The sequence below is a fragment of the Crinia signifera genome, chromosome 2 (genome assembly GCF_055691185.1).
Source record: "Crinia signifera chromosome 2, ASM5569118v1, whole genome shotgun sequence".
Taxonomy (NCBI): Eukaryota; Metazoa; Chordata; class Amphibia; order Anura; family Myobatrachidae; genus Crinia; species Crinia signifera.
The window spans coordinates 353361911-353389291 of NC_139218.1; the positions used below are offsets into that span (position 1 = coordinate 353361911).

Here is a 27381-nt window from a genome sequence, read left to right on the forward strand (position 1 = left end):
CCAAAAACAGATGGTGCACAGTAGACGGCCGGGCCGCAAGGGTCACTGACAGGCCAGCTAGTACAGGCAGTGGCCTTGCCCGGGCATGGAAACTCTGGGGCCCTTCAGATCTCTGGGGCCCGTCACACTTGGCCCTCTTGACCCCCCCCCTGTCGCCTGCCTTGCCTGTAGCTTCTGTCTGGCAGCAGGGTATGGCTTATTAGATAGACAGTGTCTAGATAAAAAGTCAATACAGGTCGAGTATCCCGTATCCGAATATCCGTTATCCAAATTATTCCGAAATACGGACTTTCCAGAAAGTGAAATTTTTTTTTTTTTTGCTAAAAACTCACTGGGGACATTTGTAACAGCATCACTGGGGACATGATATGTAACTGGCACTATATATGTGCAAGACAATGATTGCTTGGCATTCAAATTCAGTGCTGAGATAGTACACAAATTTTGTTTCACGTTTTGAAACCTTGTTTTTTGAACAATTAAAATATATTTGTGTGTATTTTATGTGGTAATAAAATATATTTGTGTTTATATTATGTGTTTATACAGCATAAATGCAAGATACTTCAAAATACATCATTGAAATATTAAAATATTCCGAAATACGGAATAATCCGTTATCCAAAATTCTCCTGGTCCCGAGCATTTTGGATACGGGATACTCAACCTGTAGTTGAAAAGGTCAACATAAGTTTGCCACTTCTTGGTGTCATTGTTGACACCTGTGGACATGGACCCCCCCCCCCCGCACACACAATTAGTGAACCGCCTACCCCTTGCATGATTTGCTTCACTCGGCACACTCTCTACTGTTCTCGATTGTAGTTCACATGGATGGTTAAAAATAAACTGAAAATCTCATGTCGACCTTTTCATGTGTCTATCTTTTTCATATCAACCTTTTGACTATGTCGGCATTTTTGACCATGATGACCTATTGCATGTCGATCTTTTGGTGTAGATCTATGACCGCCTATTTAGACATTGTAGATTTATCACCTGAAACCACTGGCACCACATAGTAAGAGCATCAGCCTACAGTATGTTTGTTAAATACATAGAGAAGATGGTGCCCAATGCTAATTGGAATAGAAGTAAGCACCTCCCCCAAAGTACATGATACACAGCTTACACTTTAGCCCCCCATACACTATGCGACTTGTCTGAGGGGAGAAGTCGCATATGAACTCCCTTGAACCGTCCGTCAGCTTCCTGGGCAGCAGGACTGCATACGATACATCGTATGCCGTCCATTTGCATATGATGTTTTGTATACGTTCCCCAGCAAGGCCTGCAGGATCCGATAAATCTGTAGTGCAGGCGTTGCAATCTCCGGCTCTGATCCAATGTGCGCGGTGCACATCAGAACGGAATCGGGGCAGAAATGCATATGATTTGACACTTTTCATTCAATTTTTTGGACCGATCAGTCGGAATCCTATGAATAGTGCCCAAATCGCACCAGTATATGGACACCTTAAGTTTATTGCACTGCACAGTGCGCAGTTCAGATGTTTTCCTGCAGCTGGCACTAGACGGCACCTGAGAGAGCCATCCATTTTTTTTTCCCCTTTGGTTGCAAATTTTGCTGGGGACAGATTTCTTCTCGTAGCCTCCTGAGGCGGCGAGAACAAATTTACTAAAAGTTCGTGGTTTGGGCAACCAAATAGCTGTTTTGGTGTTATGTCCTAACTAGGAATTTAGATTTTAGACTCTAAACTCTGCTAAACCCCCTCTATTTGGGCACAACAATAGTTGATAATTAACAAGCTTTCCAACAACTGAATTGCTCTATCGGGCCCCCATTAATGGGGATGCAGTCAAAATCCAGACGGTCAATATCCCGACAGGGTCGAAATCCCGATTGGGTCATAATACCGACAAGGACAAAATCCCAACAAGGACAAAATCTCGACATTTAAAATCCCGACAAGGACAAAATCCCGACATTTAAAATCCCGACAGGGTCAAAATACCGACATTATTTATTTATTTACAATTTCTTATATAGCGCAGCAGATTCCGTTGGGCTTTACAACAGTAGACAGTAATAAAACAAACTGGGTAACAGACAGACTTGGGGGTTAGAGGGCCCTGCTGCAAGCTTACAATCTATAGGGATATAGGAGGGAAACACAAGGACAGGCACCAGTAATAGCATAGCAGTCCCACCAAGTTACAAGTCCAGAAGGGAAGCTATATAATACATAGGTGCCTCAGAGGGTTATGCGTGTAGAACTTAAATATGATAGGCTTGCCTGAAGAGGTGAGTTTTCAGGGAACGCTTGAACGTTTGGAGGCTAGCGGAGAGTCTTATTGTGCGTGGAAGGGCATTCCATAGGATAGAAGCAGCCCGATGAAAGTCCTGTAATAGTGAATGGGAGCTAGTGATCCGTTCAGAAGAGAGACGCAAATCTTGTGCAGAGCGGAGTGGTCGAAATGGGAGATATTTTGTGATAAGTAGAGAGATATAAACTGTTGCAGTATGGTTAATAGCTTTATATGCTAGTAGAAGGGTTTTATATTGAATACGGTAAAACACAGGTAACCAATGGGGGGACTGGCAGAGCGGATCAGCAGACGATGAGCGTCTTGCAAGGAAGATCAGCCTAGCAGCAGCATTTAGAATGGATTGCAGTGGTGAGAGCCTGTTCTTGGGAAGACCAGTTAGGAGACTATTGCAGTAATCAATGCGGGATATAATGAGTGCATGGATAAGAGATGTAGTAGTGTCTTGTGTGAGATACGGTCGTATTTTGGATATGTTTTTTAGATGCATGTAACATGATTTTGAGACAGATTTAATGTGGGGAACAAAGGACATGTCAGAGTCGAGGGTGACCCCTAAGCAACGAGCTTGTGGGGTAGGGTAGATTGTTGAGTTGTCAACAGTGATGGAGATATCAGGATGGTAACTGTTCTTAGTTGGCTGGAATATAAGTAATTCTGTTTTGGAAATATTGAGTTTGAGTTGGCGAGAAGACATCCAAAATGAGATGACAGAGAGACATATAGAATATATAGGTCAAACAGTCAACATGACTTTCCATCGACAGGTCGCAAGGTCGACATGGGTTTTTTCACTGTTTTTTGAGCCGACATGCGTTATTTCATGCCCTACCATTCACTAGGGCGTGGTGGGAGAATAAAATAGTGTGCCGAGCGCAGCGAGTCACCGTGCCCGAAGCATTGCGAGCAATGCGAGGGGCTGCGGTTCACTTCCAACTATGTCCATGTCGACGGTGTCGATATTCGGGTAAAAAAACTGTGAAAAAACCCATGTCGACGGTGCGACCTGTCGACAGAAAGTCATGTTGACGGTTTCACCTGTACATTCTATATGTCAGTATTTTGACCCTGTCGGGATTTAAAATGTCGGGATTTTGTCCTTGTCGGGATTTTGTCCTTGTCGGTATTATGACCCATTCGGGATTTCGACCCTGTCGGGATTTTCACCATCGGGATTTCATACCGAATCCCATTTGATATCTGTGCCCAAAATAATTTAATCTATTGAAGACCTATTTAATTTGCCATTCTTGTTATGCCATAGTAGTTGCTCCAAACACAGCTGCCCCCATATACAAAAAAAACAATAGATTGCAGGCTATAATACAGTACCTGGCACCATATGAAGATGGCATTCACTTACAAGGCCATGCACTGAAAGGAAAATGACCGCTGCCCCCATTGTGCGATCCTATGGTAAAAGGGCCTCTAAAGCTGAGTACAAACCTAAATGATGCGACTCTGCGGCTGCAAATGATCACATTGCCATGCATGAGGGCCGTCATTCAGATAATGTTGTATCTGCTTTTTGAGGCGTAATGCACTGATGTTGGGTACTTTGCGCATGGGCTACGGTCATTAGGTCTAAAACAACTAGGTTGACAAGCATTGGGTCGACACCACTGCGTCGACACCACTGGGTCGACAGAAAGTGTCTTAGTTTTGTGTGTACCTTACAAATCATTTGGTGGTCGGAAAAACATCCATTCACAGCCATGCCGGGGACTCGGCGAGCGAGGAGGGCGGGTGGCTGTGCCATCGGTGGGTGGCGTTTAATCCACACGCAACACTGCAAAATTCGCAGCATTGCGTGTGGACCAGAATAAGGTCCTTTATAGATTCAGATATACATGGGGATACCATATAAGTAATTGGTTGTGCTAACCACCATCTAACCAACACAGATGGGTCATTCCATGGTAACAAACATTACATTTTGACTAAACAGATCATGTGATATATATTTTTGAGCATGTGTTTTGATTATTTTGTGCAAAGTAAATGTTGTGTGTGTTGTACATGATATGCTCTCATTTTACTGCAAAGCTTGTCATGAAAACGGGTAACAAATGTTACATGAAAAGGACATTTTCATGGAATGACCCAAATATAGTGGATTTAGTGATGCCCATGATTGTACTGTATTTGAAAAACAGTTTGTGACCAGCAGATGCTGCTGTAGGATCATAGAATGGGAAGTAATATTGAAGCGATAATGCTAACTGCAATGCATTTGGTTTTCAGCAACCGTGTACTTACAGTATATATATGGTCCCCAAATAACTATTTATTGATAGCTGAAGACATATAGCATATAATCTGTCCCTACAAGAAGATATTAATCAATGCATTCACAGTGCTAATATGCTTATATATATATATATATATATATATTATATATATACATATATATATATATATATATATATATATATATATATATATATATATATATATAAAACCAAGAAATGAATGGGCACTCAGGGACTCCAATGATGCAGGTGAAGACAGGGACCAAAATTTATTCCATCAGTGGTCTCACAAGCGTCAACGTTTCGGGGGCCGGACCCCCGTCGCCAGGACAAGTTGGGCAGTACCACGTTGCTGCCTTCTGTCAGCTGGCACCGGGGCAAGATATTGATAACAGCAGCTCACTTCAGTCCTGAGTGACGGCCCTTCCTGCTTCCTATATATATTGTGCTAACAATGGCTGGCCGTGAGTGCGGATACTCCGAAAAAAAAAAAATATATATATACAGACCAGTCCAATAGGCGGCACCCACGGATTTTTCTTCTTCGAGTACTCAGACACACGCCAAGGTAGTGCAAGCTTTGGGGTTTTATTACCCTTCTTCAGGCAGCATACAACATATGGATATCCATATGTTGTATGCTGCCTGAAGAAGGGTAATAAAACCCCAAAGCTTGCACTACCTTGGCGTGTGTCTGAGTACTTGATGAAGAAAAATCCGTGGGTGCCGCCTATTGGACTGGTCTGTATTTATTTACTTTGGCTGGGTACCACGGTGTTTGCTGTTACCCAGTTGGGACAAGGAGGGTGCCGGCCTATTGGACTATATATATAGATCTGCAGCTATTTGGAGTGGCAGCTTGGGAGTTACAGTATACGTTCTTGAGAGGACTGATGAGAAAACCCCTCTCCAAACCACCCATTTTTTGCCCCATTCCATACTGAAAGGGAAATTGCAGAGACATCTTTTTAGTCGGTTCCAGTATCCCACTGAGGAACCAGCACAACCAGCTTTTTATCAAAGAACACATGCCAATGTGAGTCATATGTAATACCCCTGATGAAGTCCATAGGACGAAACGCGTCGGGTTATTGCGATTGAGAAGACTGTGACTGCATACGGAACAAATATTATTTTATAATAAATTGTACAACTTTTTTACCAGAAATGTCTATGTCCATCTGAATTTTAAGGTGGTGGTGGTGAATCAATAGGAGGCGCACGCTATATCTTTCCTATCCATATATATATATATATATATATATATATATATATATATATATATATATAGTATATGTGATTAAATGAAAAGGAGACTTTTGCTGTAGCGGCGTTGTATCTAATTGCAGTGGGATAATGTGTTTGCCGATAGATGGCGTGGCATACGTGTAGTGCACGGCTTTGCCTCAGTTTCTTCATTCCTGGAGAGTTGCTCTGCGTGGTCGGACGCATAATGGATTCCTCCAGATCAGCACCGGGACAGATATTACAACTTGCAAGTTGCAATTTTTTTTTTTAAAAGGCAAACCCAGGTTTTTTTTGACACTTTAAATCAGGGGTCAGGGAACATTTTACCTTTAACCCCAAAGTATATTTAGATATGCCGACGATACCTTGATCCCCTTGATTTGAAAGCAAGGAAATCATATAATTGTTATACACACTGTACCCCAGATATTTCTGATATATCCTGCTAGTGCGGTGCACAGCCTGGCAGCCACTGATGATGACGATGACCATCACACAACCTACATGGTAATCATCATCATCATTGGTGGACAGGCTGCGTGTGGTATAGCCATTAATAATGTGACGTCCAAGCAACTATTAGTGTCAGTATTACAAGATGATATAGTCTGTGCACATTTTTCCCCTAGAGATGGGTATACCGTGACATGAGCCTATAACCAGGCAAAGAAACTAGGCATCACAGTGGCAGTAGAGACTGTGCACTGCCGAGATGGCGCAGCAACTAGTCGACTCTACTGAAGAAGTGGGCGGACTTGGAGGCGGGGCCCGGGGCATCATGCATATAGATTCATATGTATGCCTGGCTGTGTCTCGGCAGTGCGACCGTCCATTACCCCAAGGAATTTCATTTTTACCCCATTTGGGGTAATTGGTCCGGGATACGGTTATTGAGTCAACACCAAGTAGGTTGACAAGCATTAGGTTGACACCACTAAGTCGACATGCAGGTAGGTCGACGTGGGTTAGGTCGACAGGATCATTAGGTTGACAGGGTCATTAGGTCGCTAGGGGGAAGGTTGACAGTCAAAAGGTCGACATGATGTTTTTTACAGGCGGTATTCCATCTACTAGGGCATGATGGTAGAATAAAGTAGTGTACCGAGTGTAGCGAGGCACCGTGCCCAAAGCATGGTGAGCGCAGTGAGCCATGCGAGGGGACGCGGTGGAATGTTTTGGTGTCCATATCAACATGACATGTGCCGACAGGCAGTATTTCATGCCCTGCCATCCACTAGGGCAGGCATGCCCAAAGTCAGGCCCGGGGGCCAATTGCGGCCCGTGCTCTCATTTCAAGCGGCCCGCAGCCTCCAGCTGGAAGCGGGCAGAGCATCAGATGTGGGAAGCACAGGACACTAAAGGTGGGGTCCTGGTGAGCGCGCCTTTACCTTGCTGGCTGCTGCAGTGAGGAGGTGCCGGCCGCCACAGTCAGATGTGTTTGGCGTCCTACCCTTGCAGCTGCAATCATATATCACCCTACTCCACAATCAGTGACAGCAGTGTTTGGGGAGGGGGGCAGCAAGGGGGAAGCTTGCTCCCGTAATATGCAGAGCAGAGGAGGGCAACAGCAGGAGCCCAAGCATCTCCTGTCCTTGCAGTGCCTGCTTTGCCTCTCCTTCCTCTGGCTCACACAAGGGGCTGGGAAACATACAGAGAAGGGAGGGGGCAGAGTGGGGGACATACAGTGAAGGAGGGTCAGGCTGGGGGACATACAGTGAATGGAGGCAGTGATGGCCATTCAGAGAATGGGGAGCAGTGGCAGGCTGGGGGACATACAGTGAATGGGGGCAGAGTGGGGTATATAGTGAATGGAGGGGTCAGGCTAGGGGACATACAACGAATGGAGGCACTGATGGACATTAAGAGAAGGGGGGCAACCTGAAGCATGCCGAACACAGCGAGCCCGCGTCCACCGACCTTTTCATACCCCCACTATCCACGTCGGCGTGGAGTTGATTTTATATAGTGTGGCGAGCCACCGAGCCCAAAGCATGGCGAGCGCAGTGAGCCCCCCCATTACTTTACAGGTATTACGCGTCCCCTCGCGGGGCTCGCTGCGCTCGCCACGCTTTGGGCTCGGTGGCTCGCTGCGCTCGCCACAATATATAAAATCAACTCCACGCCAACGTGGATAGTGGAGGTATGAAAAGGTCGGAGGACGCATACCGCCGCCCCTTGCGGGCTTGCTGCGCTCGCCACGCTTCGGGTTGGCGTTCATCGTGGGGTGGCGTTAACAATGGGGGGGGGGGCATTTGTCATGTCAAATACCCATAAGGGTGGCTATACAATGAAAAATCCGGTCCATTGGCATGCGATGGACGCGATTTTTTAATTGTCGGGCAAAAGGCTAAAAATAGCCCTGAAATCGCGTCGGTTGCGTCCATCGCATACCTTAACTTAAGGTATACGATGGACGCGACCGACGCCGTGCTAGGAAATAAGTACCCATACATGCATTCAGACACCCCAATTCCTTCTCCGGTAGAATCTGTTGTTGTGCACACAAACTCCCCACACCACCGTGTCACCATAATAATATTTGGAATGGCTGACTATCCAGCTTAGAGAACAAAGTACCTTTTCTGTACTGATGGGTCTTTGTAATCTCTCTTATTTTTCCTCTAGGTGGCTGTATGTCTGTCTCGCATCACCTTCTGACTTTTAAATGTAATGTATTGAGGTCATTGAGTGATTGAGAAAAGAAAAAAACACAAGAAATGTATTATGATGTTTTCTGTGCATCACTTTAAGCATCATAGTGATGTAACTGTTACCATGGAAATCTAAGTCCTAAGATTTAGAATGAATTCTGCAGTGTTCTCAGCTGCACTGATAACTAGCCCATGCTTCTGTATATACACAGCTCTCACCAGGCGACCGGAAGCCAGGATGATGGGAAGTGCTTATATGGTATCCAACATATCTGTGAGATGATTATATTCTTGGATTTACTGTATACTTAGATCAGCTTAGACGACTCTGGATTATGACAGCTAAAATGTGTTTTTGTGCAGCAATAGAGATTGTGTTTGGAGTCTAGCTAAGTTAAAGTTTCTTTGTTTTGCATTGCTTATTCTGAACGTCTTTCACTTAATATTAACTTAATAGTTAATTGTTATTAGTTAATTGTTATTATCTGTTTTCCAAAACTTTGTCTTTTATAAAGAGAACACAACCGTTCATGTGGGTATTGCTCCCGGAACTGTCCTCCTCATCCTCCCCTCTTCATAATCCACCTATAAACATGTCTGATTAGTTACTATTGCTATCGGTCCCCCTCATCATTATTATCTGGCCCCCGTGATCTTCCCGTCACACCACACAGGCATAGCAGTTCCCACACGTTCTCACTGCCCCATAGCTTTATTCATTTGTTTTAAGTAAAAAGATAGAAACATAGAATTTGGCTGAATGCAGTCAATCTAGTCTGCCCCTTTTTATCCATATTGTTACCCTTAAACCCTATTTGATCCTCATTTCTTTGCAAATATATCCTTATGTCTATTCAGTGCATGTTTAAATTGTTCTACTGTCTTAGCCTCTACCACCTCTGATGGGAGGCTATTCCACTTATCCACTACCCTTTCTGTGCAGTAAATTTTCCTTAGACTTCCCCCTCCGGTTCTGCTACTTCTCTTAATTTGAAGAATTTTTCCCTCCTGGACCTTGTTAAAACCCTTTAAATATACTGTATCAAAGTTTCTATTATATCCCCCTTTCCCTTCTCTGCTCCACACTATCCAAATTGAGATTTTGTAATCCTTCTGGTAAGTTTAGTGGTGTTGGCCATGCACCATTAGTTGCCCTTCTTTGTACCATATCTAGAGTATTTATGGGGGAGATTCTCTAAGCTAAAAATGCCGTAAAAACCCCGTTATCGGGTTTTTACCGCATTTTGGGATGCTGTAAGCATGCCCCATAGAAGCCCCATAGAAGCCAATGGGCTTCTATCGCAACCCTCCGCCGCCCCGCGCCGACCCCCCCCGCCGCCCCCTCCCCCCTCATCTGTGACCTCCTCCCTGCACTGATCCTCTTCCGGGTGCAGGGAGGAGGAGAGCCCGGCGCAGCAGCAGCAGCGCTGGGTGTGTGAGGGAGGGGGGAGCCGCCGGGACCTGCTGGGACCCGGCGACTCTCACCGCAAAGGACAGCTCTTAACGCAAGAGCTGTCCTTTGCCTTAATTATCGCATATGTTACAGCATATGCGATAATTAAATATGCGATGGGCGGCGAAGGGGGGCGGAGATTCTTAGAGAATCTCCCCCTATATCCTTCGGGAGATATGGCCTCTAAAACTGGACACAGTATTGTAGATGAGTTCGTACCAATGACCAGGGAATTTGTGCACATGCGCAACGTGAAGTCACGCGCATGCACACACCGAGCAAGCACACGCTGGGATGTGTGCGCTGCGGATCCCGGCGTGTAGGAGTGAAGGGAATAGCTGTATGTGATGCCCCCATCTCTCCAGGACCCAATCGGGCTCTCTCTGTGCACCGCTCGGGAGGTGGTGCTTTCACTCTGGATTAACAAATTGGCCCACCTGGCCATCGGCCCCTTTGGCATTTGCCAGAAATGCCAGATGGCCAGTCCGGCCCTGCCAATGACCTATACATTGGCAATATTCTTTCTTTCTGCTGCTGATACCTCTCCCTATGCAACCAAGCATCTGACTTGCGTCATTGCTTTATTACATTGCCTACCTGCCTTTAAGTCCCCTTAAATAGTGACTCCTAGATCCCTTTCCTGTAGTTTCCAATATAGTGCCATTAAAGAGGCTTTTCATGTTTTATTATTTTGGATCTGTTTATTTTGATATAATAATAATAATATAGTACTATCACTAGCCTAGGAGGCTCATTCATGTGGTGCCACAAAAACATCGGCCCTCAATTCATGCATCAAGCTTCAAAAGGTGATACAAGGGAGAGTGATAACCAGCTAGCCAATCAGCCCCTAACTGCCATGTCACAGATTGTGTTTAAAACATGACAGGTAGGAGCTGATTGGCTGGCTGTTTATCACTCTCCACTTTATCACTTTTTGAAGTTTGAATCATCTGGCTCAAAGTCACAATACCAGTTGAAATAGATAGTATCAGAAATGTACAGAGCACAGAGATGCGCTGTCTTATAGATGTCTTAAGGGAGTTGGTTATGGATGCGTCACATAACTGATTGCATAACTGGTTACAAATCCTGACCACTTACATTGATAGCAATACTCTGGAGGAGACTGGACTTAGCATGGGACTGGTGCTAATTACAATGGTTAGGTTAGTGTCCTGTGGTGGCTGCAGCTCAGTCCAAAATTCAAATAGGAGACCCAAAGCAACTGCCAATGAGTCGCGGTTGGTGATGTTTGGCCGCGATTGGGGTGGCAGTTGGCATGGGTCCACTATTTGATTTTTGGACTGCACTAAAGCCCCACCTCTAGATCTGCCACTGGTAAGCCCGACATCTGGATACACCACTAGTAGCATATAAAGTCGCACCAAGAAGGAGGTGGGCGTCCCTATCCTTGTACTTTCAGATGCGTACTTGTACACTGGGGGAAGGGCTTTACCTGGAATAAAGTCTCACACATGACTTCGTCATATTGTGGATTCCCCTGTTAGAGATCAGGAGGTGATGATGATTGTTGTTAGTCTCAATCTACTGTCCCCAATGTGCCTCTCTGAGGGATTGACCTGAAGCTAGTCAAAACTAGGCAAAACATAACTTAGGGCCTTATTTTGGTTAATTCTTTCTGACAAAATCCTTCTTAGATGGGCAAAACCATGTGCACTGCAGGGGGGCAGGTGTTACTTGTGCAGAGAGAATTAGATTTGGGTGGGGGTTTTACTGCAAAGTGAGATCTATATTGCAGTGTAAAAATAAAGCAGTCAGTATTTACCCTGCACAGAAACAAAATAACTCACCCAAATCTAATTCTCTCTGCACATGTTACATCTGCCCCCCTGCAGTGCACATGGTTTTGTCCATCTAAGAAGGATTTTGTCAGAAAGAATGAACCAAAATAAGGCCCTTAATGAGGAGCTCAAAGTATTTGGCCTGAAGGAGGTGGCTGAGGATATGAGCGCTATGAAGACGGATAACCCCTATCATGTGCGATTTTAAGCTAGTATTCACTTACATCTGAGTTCCTTTGCAGAGTTGTAAAGCATTGAGGCACCTGCACCAATATAATGGGGCTCCTAGCTTTCAGTGTCGAGGTGTCCATACACGGTGTGATATGTGGTATGTGTGTTTTGTACTAGATCACATCTAGTTGAAATCTCATGCAATCCGCTACAACAGAGTGTGATTTAAACTAAATGCGGTGCAATCTAGTACTGGTTGCTCTTTTGGTACGGTGTGATGTGAACCACACGCAGCAAGTTTTAACTTTAAAAGTTCAAAACGCATCAGAGAATCGCACCATAAGTTTGTGAGAAGACATTCATGGAGTAGTTTAATCTCCTTTTTATTGGTTGTTCTGTCCAATGACTCAAACATGCTCTCCTAATAAGGGTACTTGGAAGATACTTGCTCATTGATGGGCATGACAGATCATTCTTTGGTGTTAAATACTTTACACTATTTAACAGAACCTAATCATTTCAGGTTGAAGGCATTAGCTGTGCTTGACAACATAGAACCGCTTAGTATTCTTCCACATTAAAGAACAGGGGCAGAGGTACTGTAGATTTATTTTTATAATTCGACTTCCTGTTGATGAAACGATATCAATTATCTTACCCTTAGTATCAGCCTTGTGAGTCCTTGTCCTGACGTCATAGCTCAGTTTGTGTAGGAAGTTTCTATTGTAATCATAACTAATTATTCTCTACTTGTGCAACGCCTACTGTACTCTGCTTGTGACCAACTTGTTAATTAATTATGTATTGTAAAAAAAATGTATGTATGCCATATATTCGCTCAGAATTTACCTTAACCCTTTGAGTGCCAACATCTCTGTGAGCGATGTGCAAAATATCCGCTAAAAATGCCAGCGTCGCTCACATTTGCTATATAAAGTCAAATAAAAAATGTTGTGTAAAAGGATCCAGTTTCCTATATAAGGTAACCATTACAGGTCCTTATGATGAATAAAAATGTTTGCTTGCCAATTTTCACACCTATTTTGCCAAATTCACTTGGCACTCAAAGGGTTAGGGTGCATACACACTGTACAATTTTTTTGACCAATTTGGTTGAAAGACATTTCCATTGAACCCAGTGTCCTGGACTAAAGATGTTGACGAAAGATATTGACGACAGACGAAAGAAGAAAGGTCAGTTTATAGGCTCTTTTTGAAAGATATTCAAATTGAGCTGCATGCACAGTTGATGAACAATCTTGATGAACAACTGGCGGGTATGCGCATTATCATTCATCGTTTGTTTGTTGACAATATCTTTTGTCAACATCTTCGGTCCAGGACACTGGGTTCAATGGAAATGTCTTTCAACCAAATTGCTCAAAAAAATTGTACAGTGTGTATGCACCTTTAGTGTCTCAAGTGTTAACACAAGCCTTCTACTTTATGTGGTCACAGGTTCCCATATTTTATTAGCATGTTCCCTATATTTTGATATGCTATTGTAAAGCATAAATACAGTGAATGTCCCCAGGCCATGTGCTGTCATTATATAACAAATACTTATGTAGACACGCACAATACACCAGCCTCAGTACTTCTATAAAGCGTGTAACAAAAAAGGAAGATTAGGTAACTGCACTAAACTGTGAGCGCCAAATTAATTCTGCAGCTGTTTGTGCAAATGGCTCAAATTGGGAACAGGGTAATCATTACTTTCCTTCCATCGATTCAATAAATATCGGCGTGATCGGCACATGAAGGTACTAGTGGATTATACTGCATCCACTCCCCCCGCCACCTTCTTGTGTCATTAAACGTACCGTTGATATGAAACAGATGGTCGGACTCATAAGTCCCTGCTGAGTTCATTATGCAGACTGTGGTTTGGGAAGTGGACGGGAGTTGTTATGACATCCGGTGATAAAGTATAACTTCTCTTTCAGGTGATGTGCCTTCAGGATTTCTTTGGTGATGATGACATTTTTATTGCTTGCGGCCCGGAAAAGTTCCGTTACCAAGATGATTTCTTGCTGGATGAGAGTGGTAAGAGAGATTTTTACAAAACCTTGAGTGAGTTAGACAACTGATCCAGCCATTGTGATTCTATCCAAGTTTGTGTCAACCAAACATCTTACAGATCACTATCAGATCCAAGATCAACAAGTCTTTTGCAAAAACAAAATATTTCCATTTCTATATCAAAAACAGATGATATATGTTAGCTTACTTAACAGTAGAATCGCAACCCCTGTCTTTCTGTGTGTGCATATATATTACCCCCTTACCATGTTATCAGCTAGTTAATGCTGTAACTCACATCTATCATTAGCCGCTGATCTTAAAGATAGAATTTCAAAATGTATAGTAAATGCAGTTTTACATTTCTGCTTCCCTATAGAACCAGCAGCCTGTGTCTCTGTGCACACCAGCAGTAATTCAGCTGCTTAAGACTGTAATTTATAACGGTAAAGCCCCCCATACACGGTCCGTTAATCGGATCCGTTGTGTGCTTAAACAGTACACATCGGATCGGATCGCATCCCTAGTGCATGCATTGTGCATGCACTGCGATCCAATCCGATGTATAGCTAGTACAAAAAGTATGTGCAGCACATACTTTTTGTACCGTACTATGTGATGCGCGGGAGCGTGCATCGCATAGTACAAAACGGAGCCATACACAATGGACCGTGTATGGGCTCCTTAATTCTGGGTACACATTAAACGATTTGTGTACCCATCGACATCCATACACACTGCATGATGCAGTGTATGATGGTGCGATGTTTAGTTTTCCACCACATGCCGTTGTTCCCTGGTGAGCCCCATTGGACATTCAGCACACCCAACAGGACGACCCAAGGAATGACCTGCAGGAGCATGGATCATAGGTCACTGAGAGATGTGGCCGATATCAGGGACGTGCAGTCAGGGGAGGCAGTGCTTCCCCTGTCAATTTGTTTTAAAATAATACAAAGAATATACCCATGACACATATTCTGTGTCATAAGTATTTTCTTTATATTATTTTACTGGTTTGAATGAATTAACCTAGTTTGGGAGGCATCGATAAACGTGCCTCCCAAACAGAACTGCAAGGGGACGAAGCGGGGGGCGGGGCAGGGCTAAGCAGTGGGCTAAAAAGCCCATTAAAAATAACACTAAAAGCGGCACTTCTAGAAGTGCCTAATTGACAGGGGCTGCTGTGATTGGACAGCAGATCCAGCTGCTGGCCAATTACAGCAGCCCCTGTCATGTAAGCTTCCGAAAGTGCCGCGTTTGCTCCCTTCTCCCCATGCTGTGACCTGTGCTGGCTCCCGGTTCCCTGCCTGTGTGGCTGCTGCTCCCCTCTCCCCTGCCCAGTGAGTATCATTTTGTTTTCAGGTGGGGGGGGGAGGAGAGTCAAACGGGCGGGGATGGCGGTGGCAGCAGAGGACGGTGTCAGGTGCATGGGGGGGTGTTACAGCGGGCGGGGACGGAGGTTTGCGGCAGGGGATGGATGCTGCCTGCTGCTGGAGGAGGGGGGCAGCAGGTGTCGGTGGCAGCCAGGGGGGGGGGGGGGGGTGTTTCGGTGCGGTGGTGGCTGTGACAGTGCCTCTCCGTTCACAGCCACCACCGCACGTCACTGGCCGATATGTACTGTATTGCTTCCCAACTCCACTCACTTGGGACCAACTGCAACCACTGCATTACATCCCAACTCCACTCACTAGGGGCCCAATGCAAACACTGTATTACTTCCCAACTGCACTCACTGGGGGTTCAATGAAAGCTCTGTATTCCTTCCCCACTCCACTCACTAGCGGCATAATGCAAATACATATTACTTTCCCTAGGGAAAAAAATGCTTAGAGCGCTAGTCAAGGTGGTTTACTCAAGGTGAGCAGCTGCAATTAGGGACTAGTCAAGTCCCTGGGTATTCAAAATAGAAAAAAGAGGGGGATATTGCAGCGCTCTTAAATTTTAATGAGTCAACCAATCTGTACAATAAAAAGAATATTTAATTTTGTATCACATAACATACAACAGAAAATGCAAATATAAAACACATAGGGTGACATTCTATGGAGTGAGATTTTTTTTTTTGCGATTTTTTTCGCAAAAACGTCCGAAATCGCATGTTTTTTCATTTTTGCATATTTAATGAGCTGCGACAATGTGAAAAAAGTGCGATTTTGGCCAACAAATTGGACATTCTGGAAATACGATGGCTGTTTCTCGCAGCACATCGCATCCAGATGTTTTCACAATGAAAAGTATTGCATATTTAATGGTATGCTATTTGTATAAATGTGTCTAAAATTCGCCCAAAAATCAGACCAGGTTCTGATGGGCGAATTAGCCAGAACCCTGCACAGATCATTGAGATCTGTGCAGGGTTCTGGTGGAAAAAAAGGGTTAAACAGTTTAAAAAAAAAAAAAACTGGTCACTGGTCACCCCGCCAGAGCATAGCCAGCCCTGGGCTCATTGAGCCGGTGCTGGTGACATAAAATCACGGTCCCCGACAAATAGGGGTCCCCTTGATTTAATGAAACCAGCACCAGGCTCAAGGTCCGGCGCTGGTTCCCAAAATACGGGGGACAAAATGACTAGGGGTCCCCCGCATTTCAAGAACCAGCACCAGACCCAACCAGCCAGCAGGGTAATGCCGCAGCCGGGGGACACTTATTATATAAGGTCCCGCGGCCAAAGCATTATCCCCCTGGCTGGTCAGCATGGGCAGGGGTCCTGGGGAAGTGGGGACCCCCCCAAAGAAGGGGTCCCCCCCTCCAGGACTTACCAGCCCATGCTGAAAGTCCGGGGCTGTCCCCGATGCCCCTGGGCGGTGGGCATCGGGCTGATGAAAAGTGCAAAAAAAGAATAAAAACTATTGTCTTATACTGTAGAACTATGAGTCCCAGCAAGCCTACCCCGCATGCTGGGACTTGGAGAACCACAAGTCCCAGCATGCGTGGCATTAAAGGGCCCGATGGCACTTGTAGTTCCACAGTACAAGAAATAGTTAAATAAAAAACACACTGACACCCAGAAAAATAAACGTTTAATACATCCACAGCCCACACATACTGATACTTACCTACCTTGAGCCCATGAGTCGTCCCTGGATCCGGGGTCCGGGGTCCTGGCTCCAGGGCTGAAGAGTCCGGTTCCGGGGCCTTAGTCCTGGTTCCGGGGCTGGTCCGGGGCTCCTGGGCTGAAGAGTCCGGTTCCGGGGCCTTGGTCCTGGTTCCGGGGCTGGTCCTTTTCCGCGCCTTTCCTCAGACTGATTCTATTGCCCGCCTAGCGGCCAATCAGGAGCCAAAAAGTCGGCTCCTGATTGGCCGCTAGGCGGCCAATAGAATGATCCGGTGGAGAGGCGCGGAAGATGAAAATCTCTGTGAGCGGGTACCAGCCAGGAGCAGCGTGTCTGGAGCTGAAGATGCCGGGGTCGTCGCCGGGGACCAGGTCAGTAGGATTTCCTTCCTCAGATACCCCTTTGGATTACTACGGATCCAGGACCCCGGAATCTTCAGCCCAGGAGCCCCGGACCCCAGACCAGCCCCGGAACCAGGACCAAGGCCCCGGAACCGGACTCTTCAGCCCAGGAGCCCCGGACCCCGGACCAGCCCCGGAACCAGGACCAAGGCCCCGGAACCGGACTCTTCAGTCCAGGAGCCCCGGACCAGCCCCGGAACCAGGACCAAGGCCCCGGAACCAAACTCTTCAGCCCTGGAGCCAGGACCCCGGACCCCGGATCCAGGGACGACTCATGGGCTCAAGGTAGGTAAGTATCAGTATGTGTGGGCTGTGGATGTATTAAACGTTTATTTTTCTGGGTGTCAGTGTGTTTTTTATTTAACTATTTCTTGTACTGTGGAACTACAAGTGCCATCGGGCCCTTTAATGCCACGCATGCTGGGACTTGTGGTTCTCCAAGTCCCAGCATGCGGGGTAGGCTTGCTGGGACTCATAGTTCTACAGTATAAGACAATAGTTTTTATTCTTTTTTTGCACTTTTCATCAGCCCGATGCCCACCGCCCAGGGGCATCGGGGACAGCCCCGGACTTTCAGCATGGGCTGGTAAGTCCTGGAGGGGGGGACCCCTTCTTTGGGGGGGTCCCCACTTCCCCAGGACCCCTGCCCATGCTGACCAGCCAGGGGGATAATGCTTTGGCCGCGGGACCTTATATAATAAGTGTCCCCCGGCTGCGGCATTACCCTGCTGGCTGGTTGGGTCTGGTGCTGGTTCTTGAAATGCGGGGGACCCCTAGTCATTTTGTCCCCCGTATTTTGGGAACCAGCGCCGGACCTTGAGCCTGGTGCTGGTTTCATTAAATCAAGGGGACCCCTATTTGTCGGGACCGTGATTTTATGTCACCAGCACCGGCTCAATGAGCCCAGGGCTGGTTATGCTCTGGCGGGGTGACCCCGCGCAGTTTTTTTTTTAAATTGCGATTCCGTGCAAATGTGCGATTTTCAGACCTGAAAATCGCACATTTTCAGGACTAAAGAAATCGCATCAAATCGCACCTAGTCGCACTATTTGGGCCGTTTTTCGCATCTCATTAAATATGCGAAAAACGGCCCAATCTTGCAGTTTTCAAAAGTGTGATTAGGTGCGGTAAAAATCATGCGTTTTTACCGCTACACATAGAATGTCACCCTTAAAATCAACAAGTGGACCTATTAATATATAACCTGCTCTGGTAGATCTCAACAAGTGGGGGAGTGGGGAATTAGCTGGAGTCCAATTTGTAATTGGACTCCAATTACAAAAAATTGTGATGGACAAAGTGTCCACAATAGGTCCAGCTTGATCACCAACACGTTTCGCTGTCACTAAAGGGGCAGCTTTTTCAAGGTGACTGATGCTCACTCAGGGCCAGGTATAAATACCCCAGTTAATTGATCATGGTTGACTTCATGGTGCTGTAATAATGCATATTATAGCTTAAAACTAAATAAAATAAAAGACTTAAAAAATCACAACTAATATACTTTGCATGTTAAGAATAAAATAGGCTCATAATTTATAAACATAAAAACGCCAAGTCGACCTCTTAACCCGTAAATTAATAAATTTCTACCGGGTCAAGTCAAACCAGTTAATTACAGTGTATACTGTATAGCGCATACTGATTATATTGTACTATATTTCAGTATGATTATATGGTACTATATTTCAGTATGCACTATATACACTGTAATTAACTGGTTTGACTTGACCCGGTAGTAATTTATTAATTTTCGGGTTAAGAGGTCGACTTGGCGTTTTTATGTTTATAAATTATGAGCCTATTTTATTCTTAACATGCAAAGTATATTAGTTGTGATTTTTTAAGTCTGCCTCCGAGTATCTCTATTTATGTTTATTTAGTTTTAAGCTATAATATGCATTATTACAGCACCATGAAGTCAACCATGATCAATTAACTGGGGTATTTATACCTGGCCCTGAGTGAGCATCAGTCACCTTCAAAAAGCTGCCCCTTGAGTGACAGCGAAACGCGTTGGTGATCAAGCTGGACCTATTGTGGACACTTTGTCCATCACCTGCTAATTCTTCTGGGACCATTCCTACAATTTCTCAACACCTGGAGCACCTTATATCTGGCACAGTGCACTTTACAAAAGGAGCCCCCATGCAAGTTTTGGACTGGGAAAACTACAGCGGCTCATTGGAACATAAATTGGAGTACCCTATCCCATCATCACTTAAATGCACCTTAGAAAGGATCCCACAAGCTAAAAAGTCCACAGCGGACTGGGACACCTCCAGCGACCCATTGGGATTACAAATTGGACTCCAGCTGTTTCCCACTGCCCCCACTTGTTGAGATCTACCAGAGCAGGTTATATATTAATAGGTCCACATGTTGATTTTAAGTGTTTTTTATTTGCATTTTTTTATTGTATATTACTTTCCCTACTCTACTTGGTGCCAAATGCAACCACTGAGTTACTTCCCTACTGCACTCACTGGGGGCCCATGGCAAACACTATTACTTCCCAACTTCATGCACTGGGGGCCCAATGCAAACACTGTAATCCTTTCCAAATCCACTCACTATGGGCCCAATGCAAACACTGTAATCCTTCCCAAATCTACTCACTATGGGCCCAATGCAAATACTTTAATCATTTTTAATTCCACTCACTGGGGGCCAATGCAAACACTGTATTACTTCCAACTCCACTCACTTGGTACCAACTACAACCACTGAGTTACTTCCCAACTTCACTCACTCGGGGCCCAATGCAACACTGTTTTCCTTCCTAACTTCACTCACTGGGGGCCCAATGCAAACACTGTAATCCTTCCCAACGCTACTCACTAAGGGCCCAAAGCAAGCTCTGTATAACTTTCCAGCTCTACTCACTAGGGGCCCAATGCAAACATTGTATTTCTTCCTAACTCCACTCACTAGGGGCCTAATGCAACCACGGTGTTATTTCTTCAACTCCACTGCAAAAAGCCCTTGTCATCGTGTCCACGGGCTCACTTCTCCACTCTTTTCACTGCGCCATACATCTCCATCCATTGTACCAAGCCATGGATAGAGATCAATTGGGGAAAGATAAAAATACCAAAAAGCTAGCTCCTAGCTGTCATTTTTCAAACACAGCCTGTAACATGGCAGTTAGAAGAGGATTGGCTGATACTTTATCTCCATACAGTTTATCTCTCCCCAAGGCTTAGTACATAGACCCCTTTATTTCTGTCCACTTTATCTTTCACCAAGGCTTAGAACATAAGGGTCTATATTATCTCTACTTTATCACTCTCCAAGAGTTGATGCCAACTGCATGAGATCTACCCAATAAATGTTCTAACATTGATAATGTTATTTGTAATAAATATTTGGGACGGTATAAATATCCTTTGAGCAAATATGTATAAATAAACAATAAGAATATTTTTGGAGCTCAAAGGTGGAATCCCCTAAAACCGTGTGCTTGCTTTTTCATATGTTTCCTATGTCACACAGCTGTTTCAATTCGATGGAAAGTAAGGCTTGTTAGCATTTGTCTTAAGAGATTGTAAAGTGTATGACAATAGCTGGGTTCTGCTGATGGGATCCAGATTGTGTAAATGAACAGTAGACTTTACTAAATAACTTTTTTATTAAAGACAGATGTGTCCATGTACAGTGTTGCGAATGCATCATGTGATGATTGCTATGGCATTGTGTATCTTACATTCCCGCTACCTATATGCTGTGAGTTCTAGAGCAGGCTGTGGGGAGTCAGCGCTAAGAGCACAATTCCTCCTGCAGCAATGATACAGAGGGATGTATCTGTATCAAGTATTGCAAGCCATACAAAAGCTCGTAGACAAAAGTTTTCATAGCAAATAACAAATAGAGAACAATAATATGAAAACAGGACGGATATAAGGAGGAGAGGAACCATAAAGGACAACGGTATTACAGATATGTTACAATACACAACACAAAAAGAATGGTCATGGTTCCAGCACAAAGATATGGGAAGTTAACCAGACTGAGTTTGCAATGCACCAGTGGACAGGGCATGATGGTAAGCATAGTAATCAAACTTGCCACAGCTGTATGCAGTTTTGCATTGGATTTCTCAGGCTATGGGAGGTGAGTCCACCTTTTTGCCTTTTGCTTCTCCTTCACCTCGTAGAGCTTACTCGGGCCCTTCCTTTCATTACTTCTGAGTTCCGTCTAAGTTTCTAGGCCATGTTAGAGGCACTTTTTATGCAAAGCACTATCCCAGCGCAGATTGTAATATTTTGCACCGCAGCTGTTTCGAGGGGAATTACCAAACCCCTAGAGTTCAACACAGAAAAACAAAAGGATAGAAACAGCGCTTGTGCAAAATCGTTATAACAATTTATTATAAATATTTCATATACATAAAAAGATATACTCTTTAAAAATTATATAAGACAAAACGAAAAATAATAAAAATAAAATACATATAGTAAAACTTCAGACAGTGATAAGCCGGTTTAGTAGGCATAAAAGCTGGTAGTGTCCCTTTAAATGGCCATAATAGTTGTTAGCATGCATGCAGTTAGTTCTCAGCAATAGCTTACTGGGTTAGTATATTAAATGGGTTATTCCAAGCATTAGTCCCACCTATGTGCACAAGGTTTTATACTTATGTGATCTGTGAACATGGGTTCCGGCCTCCAGACCCCGATGGTAAACTCCGACCGCTGGTTCAGTCCTAATTAGTGCGCGGTCATATCCGAGATTTCTCCACCGGTTCCAGGTATTAGCTGCCAGAAGATTTCCCCTGTACTCCTCTACGCGTTTCTCCGCCTCTTTCCAGTAGTCAGCGGCTTCCTCAGGAGGTAGATCATGTTAGAGGCACTTTGTCTGCATCTTGAGGAACTCATGGCAGTGGTGGTGCTTCCACTCTCTTCCGTTGTCAGGACCCCAAGCTTAGGGCGACAAAACTGTGGCATGATGGGCTACTTTCCCACCTGGGGGCTCCCATCATTTTCGTGATTCTTGAATGCAGACTTGTTCCAACGCCTGGGTTCAGAACTTGGTTTCTCTGGAATACCAGATCGTTTGTGTCTCATCCTTTTCTTTGGTTTTTGACTGCTGGTTTTCCATTTTCTACCCAGAAGAATGGTTTTGTGCAACAAGCCATTACCAACATTCTGCTGACGGAAGTGTTAATTCCGGATCCACTTAACCAGCGGAAGGAAGGGATTTACTCCAACCTTTTCGTAGTTGTGAAATCAGATGGGTCAGTCTGCCCATTCCTCAATCTCAAGTTGGTACATTGCAATATGACATCTTTCAGATTCAAGATGATATCAGTTATCACAAGCCTGGAACCAAAGGGATATCTCATTTCCTTGGACATCAAGGGCACCTACTTACACATTCCAGTATGGGAACCACATCAATTTTTTTCTCTGGTTTGCAATTCAGAAGTCTCATTCATTTTGAGCCATCCTGTTTAGCCTATCTTCTGCTCTTAGAGTCTATGCCAAGGCTAAACAAATAGTTGTGCTAAGGGGGTAACCATAATACCTTATGTGGACGATCCGCTTCTCAAGGCTCCGTGTCCAACAAGGCTTTTGCTTGATGTATCCTTGACTTACCACTTTTTACTACAACATGGCTGGATAAAATATTTTCCAAAAGTAGAACTGACACCATTTTAATACCTTCTGTTTCTAGGAATGATCTTGGACACCTATCTTCCAATGGACAAGGCCCAGTCTATTCAGGAGCTTGTGTGTCTTGTTCTTCATCCACAACAGCTGTCAGTGCATATTTCATTCATCTCCTGGGGTAAATGGAAGCAACTTTCATGGCCTTGAAGTTCGTACAGTTTCACTCCCAGACGTTCCAGCTAGACCTCTTGTTCAAACTGATAGGATCTCATTTTCACATGCATGGCTTGTTTAGCCTTTCCCTGTGGATTTGCATTTGTTACGTTTATTGGCTTCAGTCCAGGCAATCTTCAGATGGACATTTCCATGTATTTGGCATATATGAATTGTCAGAGATTTTAGGAGCGATGAGAGAGGTATATTCGCATATTCCTCTGGGTGGAAAAATATGCTGCAACACTGTCCGCTGTGCTCATTCCAGGAGTGTGAAATTGGGAAGTTGGCTACTTCAGCCATCAGGACCTTCATCCAGGAGAATGGGCTCTTTATTCTCAAGTTTTCCAGCAGCTGGTTTACCATTGAGGCAAGCCATATACAGACCTCATGGGAGCCAAACACAAATACCAACTTCCTTAGTACTGCTCCCGCCCTTGGGATCCAGTGGCAATGGACTCCTTGGCAGTTCCAATTTTATATCTGTTCCCGCCGTTTCCACTGCTTCAACGGGTACTTAAATGCATCAAGCCAGAGAAAGTCATTCCCGTAGCTCCCGACTGGCCTTGCAGAGTGTGGTACACCGCTCTGCTGCTGCGTCTAAGCAGGGATCTTCTTCAACAAGGAAAATTTGACAGCATGGCTGTTGAAATAGAATTGTTGAAAAGCAAGGGTAATTCAAGAGCGGTGGTCCCTGCCATTCTTAGAGCATGGAAATCATTGACCTCAAGCCATTTTCATCAGATTTGGAAGTCCTATGTGGCATAGTGTGAAGAATGAGATTACCTACTATGTCATTTAGCATAGCCTACTGTATCTGTAACTTTTTCTACAGGCAGGCATGGATGCAGTCCTGTGCTTTGGGTCTCTCAAGGTTTTGGTTTCGGCTCTGTCTGTATTTTTCTCTGCCAGTAGGCCTTTATCCCAGAGCTACAGACTCCCAATGAACCCCTGATGGTACCTTGGGACCTATACTTGGTTTTCTCTTTTCTCCAGTCCTCTGTGCTCAAACCTTTGGAGATTCTAGAGTTTCAATTCTTGTCCTGGAAAATGGTAGTCTTACTGACTTTGGTCAGATGCATTTTCGGAGCTTGGGACGCCCTCTTGTTACTCTCCTTACTTGATATTTCATTTTGATTGTGTGGAACTTCACATCAAATTGATCTTCCTTTCCACCTTATCCAACCAATTATGGTTCCAGTTTTGTCGGGAGACTAACCATCCTCTTGTTTCTTGGATGTGGTTTGCGTTCTGTGCATTTATGTTGACCGGACTGCATCATTATTAAGCTACTGTATGTGCATTGTTTGTGCTCTATGGTGCAGTTAAGCAAGGTTGACCTGTCTCAAAGCAGGCCCTTATATATTAGATTGGACTTACTATTATTTAGCCTCTTCCTGGCCTCTGCCAGCATCCATTTCTGTGCATTCCACATGTTCTGTTCGCCCCTCCTGGGCTGCCACATGAGAAATTCCTTGTCCCAATTGTGACATGCAGCCACTTGGTCTGGAGCTCATACCTTTGTGCTATTTTACCTGTTTGATACCTTTGTGGCTTCTGATGCTTAGTTTGGCTGCGTTGTTTTGCAGGTGTCACATCGCTCTCCCTCCCATGTGATACCTTTGTGATGTTCCCACTCTCTCCTGTGTCCTCTTTGGATGAAGGAGAAAGCAGGATTTTGGTACTTATCTTTTTTTTCGCTTCCACACTGGGCGCTCACCTTGCATTGTTAGATGTCTTCTGTGTTGTTCCTATGTGACTGTGCCTCCTCTTGCTGCTGTGCATTTTCTGGCAGGATTGTGTTTCTTCTGTATTCCTACTCCCCTGGCATTTGTTTCTCTCCATCTCTTCTCGGGCTCAGTTTCTTTACCTGGATCTGAGAGTTATATAGAGGGGGAGGAGACAGTCATACTTGTAAAATGTAAAGTCCCAGCTCCACACATACACCGTCTATACCCTCTGTCCAGCGTCCCCTATGGAATCCAAAAAAGTAATGTTTTTTTTTTTTTATGTCCATACAGACACATGTAGATACAGTAGATCTTAAGTTAACATCTTTATTCTTAGTGTTCATTTTTACTTGCGGGCATAGAGAAAAAAATATAGTTGTCTATGGAACAGATCCCTAGAGATAACCTATTCTACGGATGGTTTAAGTTATTCAGGAAATCTGCTGTTGCTATGGTGCATAAATCACGGGCGCTGATAAGGTCACCCTCTCCTGACTTGGAAACCACAGATTTCTGGGTTGCAGCTAATGTGGTATGATTTATTTTTTTTATAAAGAAGAAAATATTATTCTAAGAAAAAATGCCAAATCCTTAAAACAATAACAATAAAAGCATGTGACAGTACAGAATGCCTCCCGCCAACATTTTGTTCCAGTGTAGTTATATTTATGTACATAGATTTCCATCCAGATTTCTGTGCATCTGCCCATGGATTGGCATGATAATAAATGTAATGTTTCTCAGTTTGCAGTTGCTGCATGTCTAAATCACTCGCTCCCCACGCTCATTTCCTATTGATTTTGGTAGTGAAAACATAACTGAGATAACCCATGAACACAGAGAGGCAGAAATCCGAAAATTAGATAGAACATAGGTGTTCATGAATTAAAAGGAAAAAATCAGGCACACAGAAACAACATACAAAAAAGGGGGGAAAAAACAAGAATAGGCACACAGAATTAAATATATGTAAAAATAAAATTTGGCTGCTCCCCATAGCAATTTGGAAATTGCTGGATTAAACAAGTGGAAAAAAATATATAAATTAATATATAAGAGAGCACCAGAAAACTGATTGGTTATTTATTTGTACATAGATTTTAGATTTAAGATACTGTAACATTCAGGGCCGCTGTGGGTACAGCTGTCCTAGGACCCGGGCTCTGGAAGGGCCCAGGCAGCTAATTTTGCCCACCGCAAACAATGCTTCTTCAATGCTGCACCGGCTTTTGAGCCAATAAGAGCTTATGCACCGTTAGCCAATCAGAGTGGCTGCAGGTACACGAGCTCTGATAAGCTCACCAGCCGGTGCTGCATTTTAATTGGCCACTGGCATCCTGCATTGAAGAAGCCTGTGCTTCAGGACCTGCAGCAGGAGTCGGGCGGTAAGTGAAGGGAGGGGGGAAGGAGGATGAAGGGGGCCCGGACTGGAAATCAGTCCCGGTCCCCAAAATTCCTAGTGGCAGCCCTGGTAACATTAATAAAAAAACATTCACATAAAAATTATATATAATCAATAGTGCACTTCTACCATATAGTAAAGAGTTCTTGAGCACAGACACAAGATTTATGTACTAAGGGGCTGATTCAAACATATTCGCACAGGTCCAAATTCGTCCCCGATGGTGGGGTTCTGCGCTTGTCCATAGTGGCCCATGGAGCGAATGCCTTTGGTGAGTTCTCACCAGGGCATTCGCAAACTGAGTGACAGGCGGGGGGGGGGGCGTTTGCTGGGGACCATCCAGGGTTTCATGAGCATGCCCACAATAATGATGGAGGCTCCCATGGAAACGCTGGTCGGATCCCAGCAATCACAGGCGTGGCCCTGCCTGCTTGAGGTGGGCATACACATCCGCTCGCAACGTAGCGTGAGGATTCGGGTGGAGTGTGTTCTGTGGGACAGCGTTTACTTGCTCGTTTGGCATTGAATATACGCAGCGAGCAGGTCTGAATTACCCCCTAAGACTTGGAGAGAGATGAAGTACCAACAGCCAGCTCCTAGCTGTCATGTTACAGGAACATGGAAATACTGTATGTCATTTCTTAAAATCTAAATTGCCAAATGATAGTGGAGTAATAATAATAATAATAATAATAATAGCAGCAATGCAACATAAAAATAAAGATAAAATATATTTGTACATCACTGCGTACTTGTATATTGTTTACCTCCTGTTAACCTGATATTTGCAATTTGGGTTTTCCAACTGCTTTTGAAACTTATTACCTTGTACTAATACTTTAGAGTTTTTCAAAAAAATTTTTTTAAAAAAAGATAAAAAATACACATATTACACAATGGTGTAAGATGCGGCATTGGATTATATGCAAACCATCGGCCTTTCTCAGATTGGCCCTCCTAGCTCTGTAGCCGAGGCCAGGAAGTCCTCATCGTAAGACGCAGACCCTGGCCTCGCCACTTGCAGAGAACGTGGGTAATGCACCTGGTTTGCCAGCAGAACCCCTCCCCAAATGACA

General features: G+C 44.5%; 1 protein-coding gene across 5 annotated transcripts in view; it reads left to right on the forward strand.

Moving 5' to 3' along the window:
• The window catches only part of DCLK1 (doublecortin like kinase 1), a 307761-nt gene that overhangs the window by 109118 nt on the left and 171262 nt on the right, over positions 1-27381 (forward strand). For all 5 annotated transcript variants that reach the window (XM_083169785.1, XM_083169786.1, XM_083169784.1 and 2 more), the window contains one exon: positions 13816-13915. In XM_083169785.1, the coding sequence (XP_083025911.1) occupies positions 13816-13915 (100 nt within the window). The remainder of the gene's footprint in view (positions 1-13815; positions 13916-27381) is intronic.